Source organism: Anoplolepis gracilipes, chromosome 16, assembly GCF_047496725.1.
Source record: "Anoplolepis gracilipes chromosome 16, ASM4749672v1, whole genome shotgun sequence".
In the NCBI taxonomy this organism is placed as follows: domain Eukaryota; kingdom Metazoa; phylum Arthropoda; class Insecta; order Hymenoptera; family Formicidae; genus Anoplolepis; species Anoplolepis gracilipes.
In genome coordinates this window covers 2,430,298-2,447,185 of record NC_132985.1, presented here as the reverse complement: position 1 = coordinate 2,447,185, position 16,888 = coordinate 2,430,298, and the positions used below count along the sequence as shown (strand labels likewise).

General features: G+C 35.9%; 2 protein-coding genes across 3 annotated transcripts; both read left to right on the top strand.

The window, feature by feature from the left end:
* Positions 1–53: 53 nt before the first annotated feature.
* On the top strand, positions 54–12,927 carry LOC140674831 (E3 SUMO-protein ligase RanBP2). The gene is made up of 13 exons (XM_072908678.1): positions 54–293; positions 1,118–1,343; positions 1,467–1,643; positions 1,719–2,031; positions 2,267–2,568; positions 2,640–2,737; positions 2,814–2,934; positions 3,247–9,513; positions 9,728–9,976; positions 10,407–10,763; positions 10,934–11,253; positions 12,059–12,184; positions 12,297–12,927. The coding sequence occupies exons 1-13, from the start codon at positions 222–224 to the stop codon at positions 12,354–12,356; spliced, it is 8,688 nt and encodes a 2,895-aa protein (XP_072764779.1). The 5' UTR covers positions 54–221; the 3' UTR covers positions 12,357–12,927.
* Positions 12,928–13,705: 778 nt separating this feature from the next.
* On the top strand, positions 13,706–16,823 carry Yip2 (yippee interacting protein 2). Of its 2 annotated transcripts, XM_072908685.1 has the most exons (9): positions 13,706–13,875; positions 13,959–14,013; positions 14,345–14,511; positions 14,627–14,758; positions 15,291–15,555; positions 15,732–15,907; positions 16,002–16,202; positions 16,339–16,493; positions 16,572–16,823. In XM_072908685.1, the coding sequence occupies exons 2-9, from the start codon at positions 13,995–13,997 to the stop codon at positions 16,654–16,656; spliced, it is 1,200 nt and encodes a 399-aa protein (XP_072764786.1). In that variant the 5' UTR covers positions 13,706–13,875; positions 13,959–13,994; the 3' UTR covers positions 16,657–16,823. The 2 variants fall into 2 exon arrangements, with proteins under 2 accessions (XP_072764786.1, XP_072764785.1); XM_072908684.1 differs by having other exon boundaries at positions 13,707–14,013.
* The last annotated feature ends 65 nt before the right edge of the window (positions 16,824–16,888 follow it).

Genomic DNA, 16,888 nt, shown 5'->3' with positions numbered 1-16,888 from the left:
AGATTCCTAGGGAATATTCGCATCGTCGAACATCGCGATTGGCGGCACTGAATACGAGGAAGCCGTTTGAAAGAGACGTGCGTTGCGAGTGAATTCGCGTGTGATGACTGCTGTGGATGAAGTGTACAAAATAGCCGAACGAACGAGAATAGTGTCGAATTAATTAGTGTGACGAGAAAGCGAAAGCGCGTGAACCGGCCGGTATTCGGCCAGCTGACAGCATGTTTCGCTCGAAGAAGGACGTCGATCGTCATGTGCAAAATGTCTTCAGCAAATTACGGAACGAGAATGAGGTGAGGTTATTTCGTCGATGCGCGAAAGTCTGTTTTTTTTTCTCTCTCTCTCTTTCTCTCTCTCTCTCTCTCTTCGTAATGTTCGCGCGGTTAACGGCCAAACAAGTATTTCGTAGCGTTTTTACTCGCCAACAATGATCCCGAACGAACGCATATTCGGCATCCTAACTTAGGCGATATCGTTCCGGTAGATATGATGCACCGGAGACCTTGAATTTCGTCAAAGCGAGACGAGAGTGGACACGCAACGTACCGATGATGGCGAATTTTCGCGGGAAACCGTCGTTACGATAACATTTATCCTTCCGATGGCTATTTTGTAATATATTTATTTGTCGCAATAAGGTCCTGAATTTCGAGCTGCTTTTTTTTTTTTTTTTTTTTTCTTTGTTTAAAGCGACAAGTAACGTATTTATATTTATTTGACGCAGTCACATTTGACGTCTTATGACATACAGACATATATCGTAAAAGCGATGTTTGTTCGATTGCCATCTTTTAAACTTTAAACTGAATTCAGATTCGCGATAAAAATTTAATTTCGAAATTTCTGAATTTTGCAGGAATTTAATTAATAAACAAATTTTATACTATATATTAATTTATTAATTTAATACAATTTTTTTAAAGTTAAAAATCTACTTAAATTTTATCCATCTGAATATAAAAGATCTGTGAAGATCTTAATTATAATATAATCTTAATATTAAATTATATTAAATAAAATTATGTTAAATAAATAAATAATATTTTTAAATGTAAATTAAATTTCTAATTTATTTCTGGATTTGAATTAAAATCTAACATCTAATTTTTTTTTACAGAAAAATCTTCGTTGTTACAATGTTGCCAAATTGTATTATCAAGTAGGTGATTATGAATCCACAATAAGATATGTATCCAATTATTTAGAAGTGCGAGATGGTTCAGCTAGCGCACATAAGTTGTTGGGTCAGGCATATGAGGCTCTTGGCCAAAAAGAAGCAGCTTTTAATGAGTACAAAATTTCTCTTGAACTTGAAGGCAGACAAGATGATCTTGTGTTAAAAGGTAACAAATCTATATATATTGTCTTGTTATATGAATCTGTGTATATTGTCTCTTATACTTTAAGTAATTTTGCAACAGTGTATAATGGATTTAATATATAACAATTTTTTTTTAATTCTATAGTATGTGAATTATTGGCTGACATGGATATAGGAATGGATGTCAATAAAGTAGAATATTGGGTAGATAGAGCTGATAGACAATTTCCACATCATCCAGTAGTTTTTCAATTGAAAGAAAAGTTGTTGACTATAAAAAGACCAAACAATAACAGTGAGGATTTCGAGAAACTAATCAGATGTAATATATCATTTACTTAAATAATAAAGAGTGATTACTCATCAAGAACTAATATATATGTAAATAATGTTTTAGCTGAATTGACTGCAAGACCAAACGATGTTCAACTTCCCATCAAGTTGTTAAATCATTATATGATGGAACGCAAATTGGATAAAGCTTATGAATATGCTGCTAGTGTGGAGGCTGATGTTCGTTATAGAAACAGCATTTTGTGGTATCAACTATTATACGAGTTATTAACAAAGTGTAAAGAGACTAAATCTTCTGATTGGTCCTTCTGGTTTCTCTATATATCTGTATCGGACAGATATACAGCACTATGTCTTAAGGAACAAGGCAGTGAAGTAAAGAAAAGCATTTCGGAAGCAACACAAGCAGTATTTAAGTATGTGCATTGAATGATACATGTTTAGGCTATCTATTATATATAACTTGAGAAGCTGTAGAATAATAATGAAAATGACTTATAGAAAATATAACTTTTAACAAAATATGCCAATTATATAAATATGTACTTTATAAAAAGTACACTAAAAGTACTTATTTATATAATTCATATATTTGGCTAAAAGTTATTTTTTTTCCAATATTTTTGAAATGTTTTTTGAATTGTTTTTTAGTTTTGATCAAAACCTGTATGAGATGGAACTAGAAGACTTTTCTAAACATGCCTTCACTGAACATTTGTTTACACACATGTGGGGTCAGTTGCATTTCCATTTGGCTTGCTTATTACTACGCAAAACGAAACGCGAACAAGGTAGCTGGAGCGAAGCGGGAAGACTATGCGCTCCTCTGTTATTAATTGCTTTACATATGTCTCCGCTGGAAACTCGTACATGCATACACCTAGAGGATGACGCATCTAAGAATCAATTAAGTGTATGGATTAAAGAGGCTGCGTATCGATGCTGTCAAGCTGGTATGTAAGAAACATCTCGCAAATTTTGTAAATGTTAAATATCTTTACTGATACTGATTCTTCCTTTTTAGGTTACATTCTTCAAAACTATGCCAAGGATGATACAAAGAAACTGTTGGATAAAATTGATAAATTTTGTACAGGACTCTGGAGAGAACGTACTTATCAGGTATGAGTCTAATTAATTTTATGTGAATTTTCTAATTAGATGTATATTATCTTAAATGTATATTTGCATTTTTTAGAGAATTTTCGTAACCAGACTACATCTTGATCATATGAAGAGTTCATTTTTTTGCAATTATTCAGCTTCTGATCCACCTCTACGATTTTGCACTGCAAGTCAACTAAGGCATTACAGTCAGAGTATGTATAATAATTTTCTTTTAAATATACAATTAAAAATTTCAATAATCAGATTTATACTACTATAATTGTTATCTATTATTTTACACACATATGTGAGGATAATGATGTGATATACATGTACACTTACATTATATACTTGTTTCAAAACTACTGTTATAATAATGAGTTATATACAAATTTATAATTTTAAACTCACTTTTGTAGTAATTGAAATCATAAATCATTAACATATACAATAATTTAAAACAATTTTACAATACAAACTAATACAAGTAAGACTTTTAATTTTATATGATTGTTTGTTTACAGTTGCACAAGAAGTGTGGCCTGCTTCTTTGCATCATCAAATCTGGTTCGGCATGGAAAATCGACCTCAACATAAAGACGCTCCATACCCAGATCAATACTCGCGTGTATTCCCAGCGTTGCAGTTTTCAGTATTCAATACAAATCAAGCAGCGCCCGACACTTTATGTCTCCTCGATATCGACGCATTTCTTAATGCGGCGATACTCTGCTCGTCCGCCGTTCTAGAAGAACAACAACTCGGTAGCTTCATTAATCCCGAGAGATTGCCGACATTGCCGGTCGATTTGACCGCGACGTTGTCTACCAGCAATCAGGAAAAATGGTGGTCTGCGGCATACAAAATGTGCTCAAAGCGACAAGACGTAGACAGCGATATCGGTGAGCTGCGGCAGGAGTTGCAACAAGGTTTAGAAGTCGTTCGTTGCATCGGCAATCATGGTATGCATCCGGTGTTGTTGGTGCATCTGGCGCGCATGTTCCATTATCGCGCGAAGATGACGAAGGAGAAAGATGCGGAGAACGCCTTCATTCCTCGATGGGAAGCACGTTCCGAGTTGTACTGGACCGCCGCTATACCGCTGTTGGAGAGATTGCAAAATAATCAAACTTTACGTATGTCATCGTCGAAGCTATTTAACTATCAGGGTAAAGAGATGAATAACTTTGAGTTGACCAACGCTCTTGAAGAAGGAAAGTTATTGCTGGCGCAACGGCTCGTACGCGATAAGCAGTACGAGCAAGCAATCGACGCTCTTCAGGCACTGAAATGCCCGGAGGCATCGTTTCAGCAAGCACAAATCTATAAGATGTTTGCGGACGAGATAGTAAATTCTACGCCTCGCGAGAGTCTAACGTCAGAGATGCGATCCCAGCACGTCATAATGTTAACGAAGGCAAGAAACTGCTTCTATCTAACATTGGACCGGCTTCGTAGTCCCGGGACGAATCCCAAGCACCCGCTGAATGCCGAACTTGGTACTCATATTACTGATATCGAGAACGAGTTGAAAAGAATAGATCCTGATCTTGGCAGAGGTGATTTGAGTAGAAATGACATCGATAATATATCCGATGAAAGTTATTCGCCCACTCACAGCGCCGCTGATCATGCAGTCACAAATCCGGCATTGCTAACTACATTAACTGGTAATAATTCAAATATGCTAAGCACTCCTCAAAGGAATGCTCATCGTACACCGCGTCACGCCAGCACGCCATGCAGATTACAATATCAGGATTACTTAAATCTATCGAAGAATCGTACGGAAGCGCGTCCAAGTCCGGAGCGTCTTGACGCCCAGATACGTCAAATTATGCAATCCCGGGACAACGAGATGCAGGAGCTGATGGATCAAATGAAGAACATGACGATGCAGATAAAAACATTAAACGAAAAAGTGGACACTTTGACAAAAGAAGTGGTGGAATCGCGTAAAGAGAATCAGAAACAGCAACAACAGCAGCAGCAGCAGCGTATACAGCAGCAACAGAACGTTAATCCGGCCGTTGAACCCGACGATTTCTACGTTCTCGACGACGATGAATACGCCGATTTGAGCTATCAGAATCAACCAACCGGACCGGCGTCTTCGATTTCCGGAAACATATTCGCATCTCAACACGCTCGGCATCCTTATTCGTCGCTGGTATATCCTTCCGCAGCGGCTGCCGCCGCTGCTTTCCAAGGATATTATCAGGGTGGAATACCATTCACCGATCCGAATGCTCAAGCGGCTATACCATCTCTGTATCCGCATACTGTTTATCCAATGCCAGTGCTGTATCCTAATCAATCAAAAGTACCGGATAATCCGTTGCAGCAGGGTCTTTTCGCATCGACGCTTTCCTCGCAACTGCCCGATCTCATGCCGGCAGCAGCCGCAACGAATCCATCGTTGCAAATACCGCTGCAACAGAAACTCGAGACACCGCGGACGAAACCTGAAACAACATTGACGGCAACAACGACGACGACGACGATGATCATCAAAGACGCACCAGTGAATAAAGCACCGCCTGTGAACGTGGTTATCACAACATCCGATACACTACCAACCACAGTGCCGTCTATTCAACCAACTTTGAGCGTCACCATACCACCGCAATATCGATTGGGAGGAGGAGCAGTTGTCACCTTCTCCACACCTATAACAACAACAGCAACGTCGACGATGGCTACAGCGTCAACAACGATGACAACAAAGTCATCGTCATCGTCATCAAACGCACCACATTGTTATCAGATTGCTATGCCTTTGCAGGCCACTATACCGACTACTGTCAATTTACCGCCGAGTACTATCTACGTAACACCAGCTAACATTAACGTACCCCCAATCTACGCCAATTTAACAACGCCCAGTACACCATCTACAGTTACGATCACTCACACAACTCCTAGTACTCTATTAAATGCTCAAAATAATGCTAATCATATTAAGACACCTGATAAAGCAAATAGTATCACCAAACCTTTTTACGAACCGATTGAATCACCAAATATATCTGTGGAAACATGCGAACAGGAACACGATCCGATACCAGATTTTGTGCCGATCATACCTTTGCCCGCAAAGGTAAAACTTACCACCGGTGAAGAGGACGAGCATACTCTGTATTGTGGCCGGGCTAAATTGTTCCGTTTTGTCGATAAAGAATGGAAGGAACGCGGCGTCGGACTTGTGAAACTGTTACGCAACACGGAGGGTAAAGTACGCTTGCTGATGCGTCGCGATCAAATCCTGAAGATCTGTGCGAATCACATGCTAAGACCAGATATGGAAATTACTCCCATGACAAACAACAATAAGGCCTTGTTCTGGGTCGCTAACGACTTTGCCGACGAGGAAGTGAAGCTGGAGAAACTTTGCATCAAATTTAAGACCGCTGAAGAAGCGATGGCGTTCAAGGAGGCCTTTGATCAGGCGAAACTTAGCCTGACTGCAGTATCTCCAGAAAAGACTGCTGATAAAACTTCTACTTCTTCCTCCAGCGATACATCCAAGATTCAGAAAGCACAACCAACGCAACAAGCTAAGATAAGTTCAACATCAGAAGCAGCTTTATCGGACAAATCAAAACCCGGCACGACGACGCTAGGAGGATTTTCTTTCAGTTCAAAACCTATCATTCAAGAAGTTAAAGACGAGACGAGTGATTCTAAGAAATCCGAGGAGACGCCGAAAGTTAGTCCGTTCAGTGGATTTACGTTCAAGTCGCATGATAAGTCTGAAGCTGCGAAAATTACAACGACCATACCAACAAGTGCTTCGACACAATCGGCAAAATTTCTTTTCTCCTCGACTTCACAGTCATCCGATTTGAGTACAACGCCCAGCATATCACCTATATTTACCACCTCATCTGCGACGTCTGGCCAAAATTCCACAGGATTGAGAAGACCTCGTTTGCCGCCACCAGGCGTTATGAAATCAGGATTTAATGAGGAAACACAACCACAGTCTGAAAGTGAGCGGAAGTTATTCACTGGAATGGCAAGCCTTCAATGTCAAAATAGCACCAACACTAAGTGGAAAAATAAAGGTACAGGACTGCTAATACTATTATTGGATACGAAATCTCGTAAGATTCGCTTGTTACTGACGGACGACAAAACCTCCAAGGTTTATGGTCACGGAATACCCTTAGACATGGCGTTTACGTATAAGAGTGGCGCTACAGTAGTCAATTGGACTGTTCCGGCAGACGCCAAAGAACCTGGTAAGACTTGGTTGTTACATGCCGCGACCTTCAACACTTCGGAATTAGCCTCACAATTCTACAATGTTGTATCGAGCTGCCAGCAGAAGCTAGCCAAAGGCTGCAGCCCGAATGAAGTTGTAAAGGAGCTTGAGAAGAAAGCGGCAAGCGATAACAAGAGTCAAAACGCAAAGTCTCAACCTTCGTTGTCGGAACTATTCAAACCGCCAACCGGTTCTTGGGAATGCAGCAGTTGTTACACTAGAAACAACGCTACGGATGTAAAGTGCCTGGCTTGCGAGGCTCCGTCGCCATTTTTGACGGCAAGTCACAAAAGCAGCTCCGCGATTGCTAACAACAAGTCTATCGCTTCCGACAAACCGCCATTGTCGGAATTGTTCAAGTCGCCTGCCGGTTCTTGGTCCTGTCCAGACTGCTACATCGTAAATTCCAGCACAAACGTCTACTGCGTTGCCTGTGACAAGCCTAAGGATCCATCGCAACCGCCCAAGCCGCAACAGACCAATATCTTCCAGCTGTCCTCTTCCGTCACAACGCCGCCGATGACCACATTTTCTTTCGGCATTCCTAAGGATGCCGCCAAAGAGACTGCCAGTACCGGCTTCAGTTTCCGAATGCCGAAGACGGAGGATAAAAGCGCGACTGATAATGCGAAAACAGCTCCGTCAAAATCCGAGGAGACTTCAAGCAGCAACTTCGTTTTTGGTATCCCGGTGAAAACCACCACAAACTCGGGTGATTCACCATTTACTTTCGGTTCTCCCATCAAATCGTTCGGCTTTAATTTTGCAGCCAAATCACCCGCTAAATCACCTGGCGGTGGTGGCGGCGAAACCAGCGAGGATGAGGTGGTAGAAAGTGAAGACGTTCATTTCTCACCGGTTATACCATTGCCAGACAAAATCGAAGTGAAAACTGGTGAGGAAGACGAGGAGATACTGTATAGTCATCGAGCGAAGCTATTTAGATTTGATACCGCGCTAAAGGAATGGAAAGAACGCGGATTGGGTGATATCAAGTTGCTACGCCACAAGGAGACTGGCAAGCTGCGATTGATCATGCGACGGGACCACGTGTTAAAACTGTGTCTAAATCATCATTTATCTAGCGAATTAGAGTTCACACCGAAGGACGAAAAAACGTGGCTGTGGACCACGGCGGACTATAGCGACGGTGAGATCGAGTATATGCAATTTGCCTGTCGCTTCAAGACATCTGAGATCGCGATAGATTTCAAAAATGCAATTGACGGCGCCAGAAAGAATGTTAAATCATTAACTACCAGTAGTAGTCAGAAAGTAAACAAATCCGCAACGATAAAAACACCGACCCAGACGAACTGCTCACCGATCGAGGAAATCGAAATCATCTACGAGTCGAAAGTCACTTCGGAAGAGAAAGCCGCTGCTTTAAAATTACAGTTACCAGAGAACTTCTACGCTTATAAACAAAAGGAAGATTGCCCCGGCTGCAGAGGCTGTAGAAAACCGAGCATTGTATTATACCCTGCACAAGACTCGTCGGAATTGAAGCCTACATCGGAAGAGAAGCCGATAATTTCATCGAAACTTGCTTCGAACGTCGTGACTACGTCGAACGATTCTAAAAATATTGATACTGCTCAGAGTATAACGCAGCCTACATCTGTGAAAAATGAATTCTCTTTCACGACACTTCCTTCATCGACGTTCGCGTCACCTTCAACCACATCGAGCATTTTTGACAGTTCCGCGATGAGCTTTGGTATCGGCGATCTGAAGTTGTTCAATGATAAGAAAACTACAACTTTTTCATTTGGCATGAATCCGCAGTTCAGCAGCAACGAAACGACGACGAGTACCTCGCTTGACAATGTTAAGATCTGCAGTCCTTCCAATGTTGAAACCGCGCAAACAGCTACTTCTAATACAACTACTTCTAACACAACTGTACAATCAATATTTGGCCAAGCGACGTCGACCGGGTCCATATTTAAAACGCCTACTTTCACCTTTGATGCTGGCAAGAATATTTTCGGCGGCACGCCTAAGCCCAACACGACTTTGTCAAACGTGTCTATGTTTGGAGGGAACGTCGATTACGTCAAGAAGACAACTTCCGCTGTCACTACTACGACGAATTCCATTTCGAAGACACCCTCGTCGACCATAGCTACCACTGTGGGAACTGGTTCTTCATTTCTGTTCGGCTCGGCAATCGCGCAACCAACTTCCAAGGTCAACGATACCGTCGTCACGTCAACAATTATGTCTAATCAGTCGAATAACTCTGTGTTCAACACTAGCACTACGCCCTTTTCCAAAATGACGTTTGGTACTTCGTCGTTCGGTAATTCTACAACGACGACGAGCATTTTCAGTACAACACCGGCAACGATGACGACGAATATCTTTAGCGCGACAACCACAACAACCACATCGAACGTTTTTGAAACAATATCATTAGACAGTATCCAGAAGAATGACGATAATTCCAATTTTTTTACGTCAACCAACATGTTCTCGCAGCTCGCTTCGGTGGCGGCGCAACCGGAAGCCTTCAAAGTTGGTACGTCAAGAAATTATAATATTACACAAACAAGATTATTAACTATTACTATTCAAGTAGATAAAACTGTTTATTAAAACTTATCTCTTCTACTTTATTAAAAACATTAGACACATACATACATGCGCGCACACGTACATAAATACAAATGTTGTTCTTTTTATATCCAATTGTATAATGTCATAATAAAATTTTGAATTGGTATTTCTTTTAGATCCCAACTTTTCATTTGCCGGTGCGGGATCAGCAGTGTTTAGTTCGAAACCTACTGCATCTATTACATCATTGAACAACTCGACAACTATTGAGAGCAAGTCACATGAAGATTCCACGCAAAAAGAGGATAATGAAGAGGACGACGGTGAAGTGGACAATGAACAGGAGTACGACCCTCATTTTGAACCCATTATACCTTTACCGGATGCCATCGAAGTTCGAACTGGCGAAGAAGATGAAGAGAAAGGTGTGTTGCCTTAAACATAAATTTTTAAATATATATATATATATATATATATATATATTATTTATATACATATATTGCATTAAATAATTTTCCATGTTAAATTAAAGATTAAAAAGTTTATATTTATTAATTAAATAAATATCAAACTCTGATTTATTGAATATATTATTGTATTATCGAGCCAAAGTTATTTATAATTTGTATTGTATATGATTCCATGTCATTATTTTTTCTTTTATTTAACATGGAAAATTATTTAACTTATCGAAAATATAAATATGTTAATCATAGGACCAAATTAAGCAATCAATTAATATAATAATATGATAATAAATATTTGCTTAAAAGTTTTATTCACGATAAGATTGCAATATATCATTGTTTATTCCCGAGATGTATTATTTGAATTCTAATGTTTGGTTTGCCATAGTGTTCTGCCACAGAGCCAAGTTATACAGATATGATAACGCTACGAAGGAATGGAAGGAGCGAGGTATCGGTGAGATGAAGATTCTGTATCATGCGGGTCATGGCAGCTACCGACTACTGTTACGTCGCGAACAAGTTCACAAGGTTGTTTGCAACTTCCTTCTCACCACTGACGTGGAATTCCGTCCACTGTCCACTTCGGACCAGGCTTGGATGTGGGCTGGCATGAATTATGCTGAACAGGAACCCTGCGCTGAGCAATTAGCGATTAAATTTAAATCATCCGATCTAGCCAGGCAGTTTAAGGCGCACATTGATAAGATTCAACAAGAATTACACGAAAAGAAAACTACTCAAGGTAGTATTTTATTACACGTTAAATGCTTTTAATAGTTGTCTCTTTACAAATGTTTCTTTTAAAATTTACATGAGATGTATATATGCACTTAAACCTAAATGCGTATATTTTAAAATAACTTGCATAAATTAATACAAATACATTTTTTTATTGCTGATTTATATCTGCAGGTGAGAGATGCATCGGCGAAGTAGAAGAGAGCGAAGAACATGATCATAATAACGACGTGGATGAAGAGGAAGATGATGAAGAGCAAGATGATGAAAATGAAGAGGAAGACGAAGAGAACGATCAGGAAATTGTCATAATTGAGAAACGTGCCACTGTATTCGCGAAATGGCCGAACGAAAATGAATGGAAATTGGTAGGCTTGGGAAATCTAGCGATTCATTATGATTCCGATATCTACGCGGAGAGAATCGCACTGAAGCTTGACAACTCGGAGGAATATGCGAGTAACACTATCATCAGCATAAATTCGATGATGCAGGTAAATATTTAACAAAAAAGTTTATAAATCATATTTACAAACGAGTAATGTATTGCTAATTTTTCTTTTGTTTACATAATAAAGTCATAATATGCAGCTATCGATTTGAATATTATTTCTAAGCTATAATGCAAATAAAATTCTTTTCCTCCAGTGATAGATATCAGAAAGTGAGATTTAAGAAGGCACTGGATAGATCAGAAATGTCAAAAGTTAATAAATATAATATATTTCGAGATTCATGAATACATTGTACAAAACAATTTTTTTAATCTTTTAAAATATAAAATTAATAATTAATTTATAAATTAAAATAAACATTTGCTTTATAGAATTAAAATTTTTATTTTCATGAATTTTGTATACAGTTATTATAAAAAAATTAATCCCAGATAAGATAATATTTACGATTTTTAAATTAAATTATATTCTACAAAGCAAATCTTTATTTTAATTCACTAATTAATTATTAATTTTTATTTTAAAAGATTAAAAGTGCTGTATGCATTGTCAAATTCATGATTTTCAAAATGTATTAGATGTATTATTTTTTTTACGTAGGTAAAATAAATATTTTTATATTTGAAAGTAGACGCAATTTATAATTTTTTTGAAAATATGTGAGGTTTTAAACTTTATTTGGTTTAATTTATGTCCAAGGATTTATATCTCTTATCTTTTCAATTTAAATGCATTGTCTTGATATGAATTAACTATCAAAAATATGTATATTTGTTTTTGCTCAATTACTATACTCTTACGTTTACTAAGTCTTTTTATTTATTATTCTTGCTTTTTTATAAAGGTGGAAGGCAAAGAATGTATTTGGAGTGGAATCGATTTCGCTTTAGAGCCTCCAGCAAGAAGAGTGTTAAAAGCAGCCTTCTCATCAGTGCAAGCAGCGCAAGAAATGCATACGTTTTTCGAAGATGTAAGTAAAGTTCGACAAAAAAATATATCCATATACATATCATGTTAAGAGGTATATATGTATTTTAAGATTGAAAATATGTATGGAAAAATGCAAGATAATTATTTTGCAGGGAGTGGATAGTGCGAAGCAAGCTGGCATTGTCGAATATCAAGATGACTTAGGATCTTAAGTTAATATAAGTAGTTAATAATTAACACACTGTTATTATATATAATTCACTATCTTCCTATTATAGTATAAATGTATGTAAACGTGCTGTTTCTTGACGTTCCTCTTAAGTTATAACAATAGTAAGGAAAACACACATGCTAAAATTTTACATACATAGCTGCTTTCTTCTTTTTAGAGTCGAGACACGGTTTGACAAGTATGTACAATAATTATCTTTATACGCATGTGGAGAAGTACAAGTTTCCCTAGTAACAATTCATGTGTGCTTCAAAACAATTTTTATTTATGATAGAAAATAGAAAAGACTAAACATCACATTTAATTTGCTCATTCTTTTTATGATATAAAGCTTTGAATTATTTTTTTTTCATTTATAAGTCATTTTTTTTCTTTTTAATGAAATGTGCCAAAATAAAGCACTTTCATAATAATAAAGCACTTAATTATATATTAAACTATTTTAAAACTGTGTCAGAGAGTAACTATTTCAAAAGTATATATTTTTAAATAATCTATTTCTGAAAATTATATTGGCAACAAATACATATTGAATGCTCACAGTAAGATAATAGCACACTGATTATTTTTTACTAATTGATTATAATGATTATCATGTTAAATCACAAAAATTTCAAAGTTTATACTTCATTAGATTGCAAAGTTATTGCATTATTAAAATTAACGATTATTGTAAATATTAAGGTCTTATGGTTATATCTAGTAATAAGATGTAATATTATCTTTTTTGGACTGAAATAGAAATGTCACACGAAGGACAAATATAGTATACAATATATAATGCGTTCAATGTAAAATATTTGATTAAAGTATTTCTGCTAAAAATTCTGAATTTGTTTGTCAGGTAAGTAATGTATACTGATTTTGATTAAATAAATCAAATCTATACATCTATCACTAAAGTTTGCAAGTATAACAAAACCTATATAATAAAAAAACCCACTATAATGAAATATATACTTTAATAGATAAAATCACATAATTTAATAAAATATTCAAAAACAAAAATGTGATATAATCACAAGGTCTTAGAGCTGTAGTTCTTTCTTTTATAGTCTATGTTGATGTTTATAAAATAGAATATAGAAGTTTAAAAAAAATTATTAAGTTGTTGACAGAAGATAATAGATAACTATAGCAAAAAAAGAACTGTAGAATATTCAAGCAGCTATTTAATTATCTCACAAAGTGCCTAGTAAATCATAATATAATAGGAAGGAAATAAATATTAGCTAAATTATATATGTATATATATTAAATTGTTTGACTGTAATTATGATTTATTGAACATTTTAATTACACTCGTACAAATATATACACGTATGTTATAATAGTATACGATAAAGAAGCGATAACAGAAATGAGCAAAAGAGAGAGAGAGAGAGACGTATAGATGTACACAGTATCCGCCCCTCTCTCAACCCATTTGTGACATAGCACATATATTTTTACCAACACCAGCTGATTAATATACGGGTGGACTTTGATTCTGTACAAGAGTGAGTATATCATCGTTTTCATTAGATTACGGTTAAAATAGTTCCAAAAGTGTCTCACAAACTTGGTGGTACTGCATTCTAAGGATTCGTAAAGAAGAGGAGATACCTTGCCACACACGATGTCTGTCGTAACGAAAGGTATATGCAAATTGAAAGAATCTTTTTTATTTTATTTTATAATATATATTATATACATATATTAATAACATAAAAGAAAGCATTCTCGCGAGATTTAAACATATGCAATTTAAAAATCGAACTATCTTTTAAAGCTGTGTTTTGTTAAATTAAGAAACATGCTATTAGCTTTGTTGTTATTCAATTTTTAGTAAGTAACAAAAATAAAACGATACTTTTCACGTTTATTTTAATTGTACTCTCTAATTTTTCTAAAAAGAAAAATAAGATATGCAGATATGACTGTTTTATTATCTTTGTATAATTAATAGAATATTGAAATTTTTTATAGGTATTTTCATTGTTGCTGCAAAGCGCACCCCATTTGGTACAATGGGTGGAATATTTGTGAATAAAAGTGCAACTGATTTGTCAATTGTTGCATCTACCTCTGCAATTCAAGCGGCGGGTCTAAAACCTGAGAAGATAGACAGTGTTGTATTTGGACATGTCATGACAGTAAGTGTTGTTTATTACTTTATTATTTATTTATTATTACTTACGTTAAAACAATTGACAGTTGTTGATATCCTTTTGCAAGTCTTACGAATTAAATATAATTTTTGCTTCATAGGCATCATCTTCCGATGGAGGTTTTTTAGCAAGGCATGTTTTATTGAAATCAGGAATTCCATTGCAAAGACCAGCATTTGCTGTAAATAGATTATGCGGTTCTGGTTTTCAATCAATTGTTAGCGGAGCTCAGGTTGGTTGAAGACTACATAATCTTTTAACATATTTAATTTCTAAAGATAGAACAATATCATTACAATATAAAATTTTACAGAGAAATCTATAATACAGGGAGGCTCAAAAGTTTGGAAACGGTCGAATATCTCGAAAATATACCATCAATTTGACCTTGGATAGTCGTTTGAAGGTCACCATCAATTTCTTAAATGGAACACTAATGGTATCATCTTATAGCCCTTTTAAAATTATACAACTTTTATGCGAAACATTTTTCTTTAAAATGCTTTATTTTCGACATATTCAACCGTTTCCAAACTTTTGGGCCCCCCCTGTATAAATATTATATAATAGAAATATATAATATAAACGGAAATATAATACTATAATAGAAACATATAATATAAATTATATTACTATATAATGTTGAAATAAAGAGAGAGATTGCAGTTATAAATATTATAACTATAAATATACTATAAATATATATAAATGTAAGGAAATAGTACAAAGTAAAGTTATTATATCAGTTATATAACTTTCTACAGAACATTTTAACAGGAGAGTCTAAAATTGTCTTAACGGGTGGTGCAGAAAACATGAGCCAAGCTCCATTTATTGTGAGAAACGTTCGTTATGGAACCATTTTAGGTCAGAAACACGATTTTGAAGACTCACTCTGGCTTGGATTGCTTGATACATATTGCAATTTGCCAATGGGATTAACTGCGGAAAAACTTGGTGCTCAATACAATGTAAAAAGAGAGGAGGTTGACCAATTTGCCTTGAGCAGTCAGCAACGCTGGAAAGCTGGTAAATATTAATATCATATTTAATATAAAATTTTATTTATTATATTCATTGAATTATATCAATAAATGGAATAAAATCTAATTTATTATCAAAATCTTTTTCTTAATAAATTGAAAAAGGAATTTTAGAATTTTTCTAACTTAAGAGTCTATAATAGAAAAAAATCAACATTACAGCCAATGACGCGGGTCGTTTTAATGAAGAAATGGTGCCTGTACAAGTGAAAATTAAGAAGCAGGATACAGTTGTCAGTGTGGACGAGCACCCGCGTCCGCAAACAACAATAGAAACTCTTACTAAACTAAAACCAGTTTTCCAAAAAGATGGATTAGTCACAGCGGGTTCCGCATCGGTATGCTGTATTTTGTTTTAATATATAGAGCAATATTTGTGTATATTGTATTTCAAATTTTAATTAATTTAATCACATTCTCATTTTTCTTCAGGGTATCTGTGATGGTGCTGGCGCTGTTATTTTAGCAAGCGAAGAAGCTGTCAAGACCGAAGACCTTAAACCACTGGCACGTTTAGTTGGATACAGTGTTGTTGGCGTAGAACCAAGTATTATGGGACTTGGCCCTGCACCAGCAATCAAGAATTTACTTAAACTTACAGGCAAAACACTCGATGATATGGAACTGGTTGAGGTGAGAATTTTAATTTCAATTTTATCTCATTAAATTATACCTTTAAAAGTATTAAAAAAATAACATGAAAAATAATGAAAAAAATATAAAATTTATATTTACGTTTACTGTGCATTAATTACGTCATTTTCTCCAGATCAATGAAGCATTTGGAGCACAGACTTTGGCCTGTGCAAAGGATCTTAATCTCGATTTAAATAAATTAAACGTAGACGGTGGTGCTATCGCCCTGGGACATCCATTGGCAGCTTCTGGTAGCAGGATCACTGCTCATTTGGTGCACGAACTTAGGTACATTCATAAGCTACGTATATTTTTGTTAATGTGAATATTTGTTTGTTTTGAAATTGTTATCTATATTTTTTGCAGGAGACGGAATGCTGGAAAGTTTGCTATCGGTTCCGCTTGTATTGGAGGAGGCCAAGGAATTGCTGTTATGGTGGAAGCGCTATAATCAACTGAGAAGCTTGATTAATAAAGTTAAACAGAATAAATATCGCGGAATAATAAAAAAAAGCAATACATGGTAAAGTTGTCAATGCTAAAGATTAATAATTTTTTATCAAGTATTATGGTAATAATGGTTTATAATTATATACACAAACAGATCGTAAAAAATATTTTTATATACAAAGCTTTTATATATTTTTGTACATACAGAATAATATCATGTTAAATAAAATATT

Bases quoted from the DNA above. Each gene is read 5' to 3' on its own strand.
- LOC140674831 (XM_072908678.1), top strand. From the start codon at position 222: ATGTTTCGCTCGAAGAAGGACGTCGATCGTCATGTGCAAAATGTCTTC. The intron at 2,935-3,246 runs GTATGTATAATA...GTTTGTTTACAG, and splicing joins ACTAAGGCATTACAGTCAGA to TTGCACAAGAAGTGTGGCCT. The intron at 10,764-10,933 runs GTAGTATTTTAT...TTATATCTGCAG, and splicing joins CGAAAAGAAAACTACTCAAG to GTGAGAGATGCATCGGCGAA.
- Yip2 (XM_072908685.1), top strand. The intron at 14,512-14,626 runs GTAAGTGTTGTT...TTTGCTTCATAG, and splicing joins TATTTGGACATGTCATGACA to GCATCATCTTCCGATGGAGG. The intron at 14,759-15,290 runs GTTGGTTGAAGA...AACTTTCTACAG, and splicing joins CAATTGTTAGCGGAGCTCAG to AACATTTTAACAGGAGAGTC.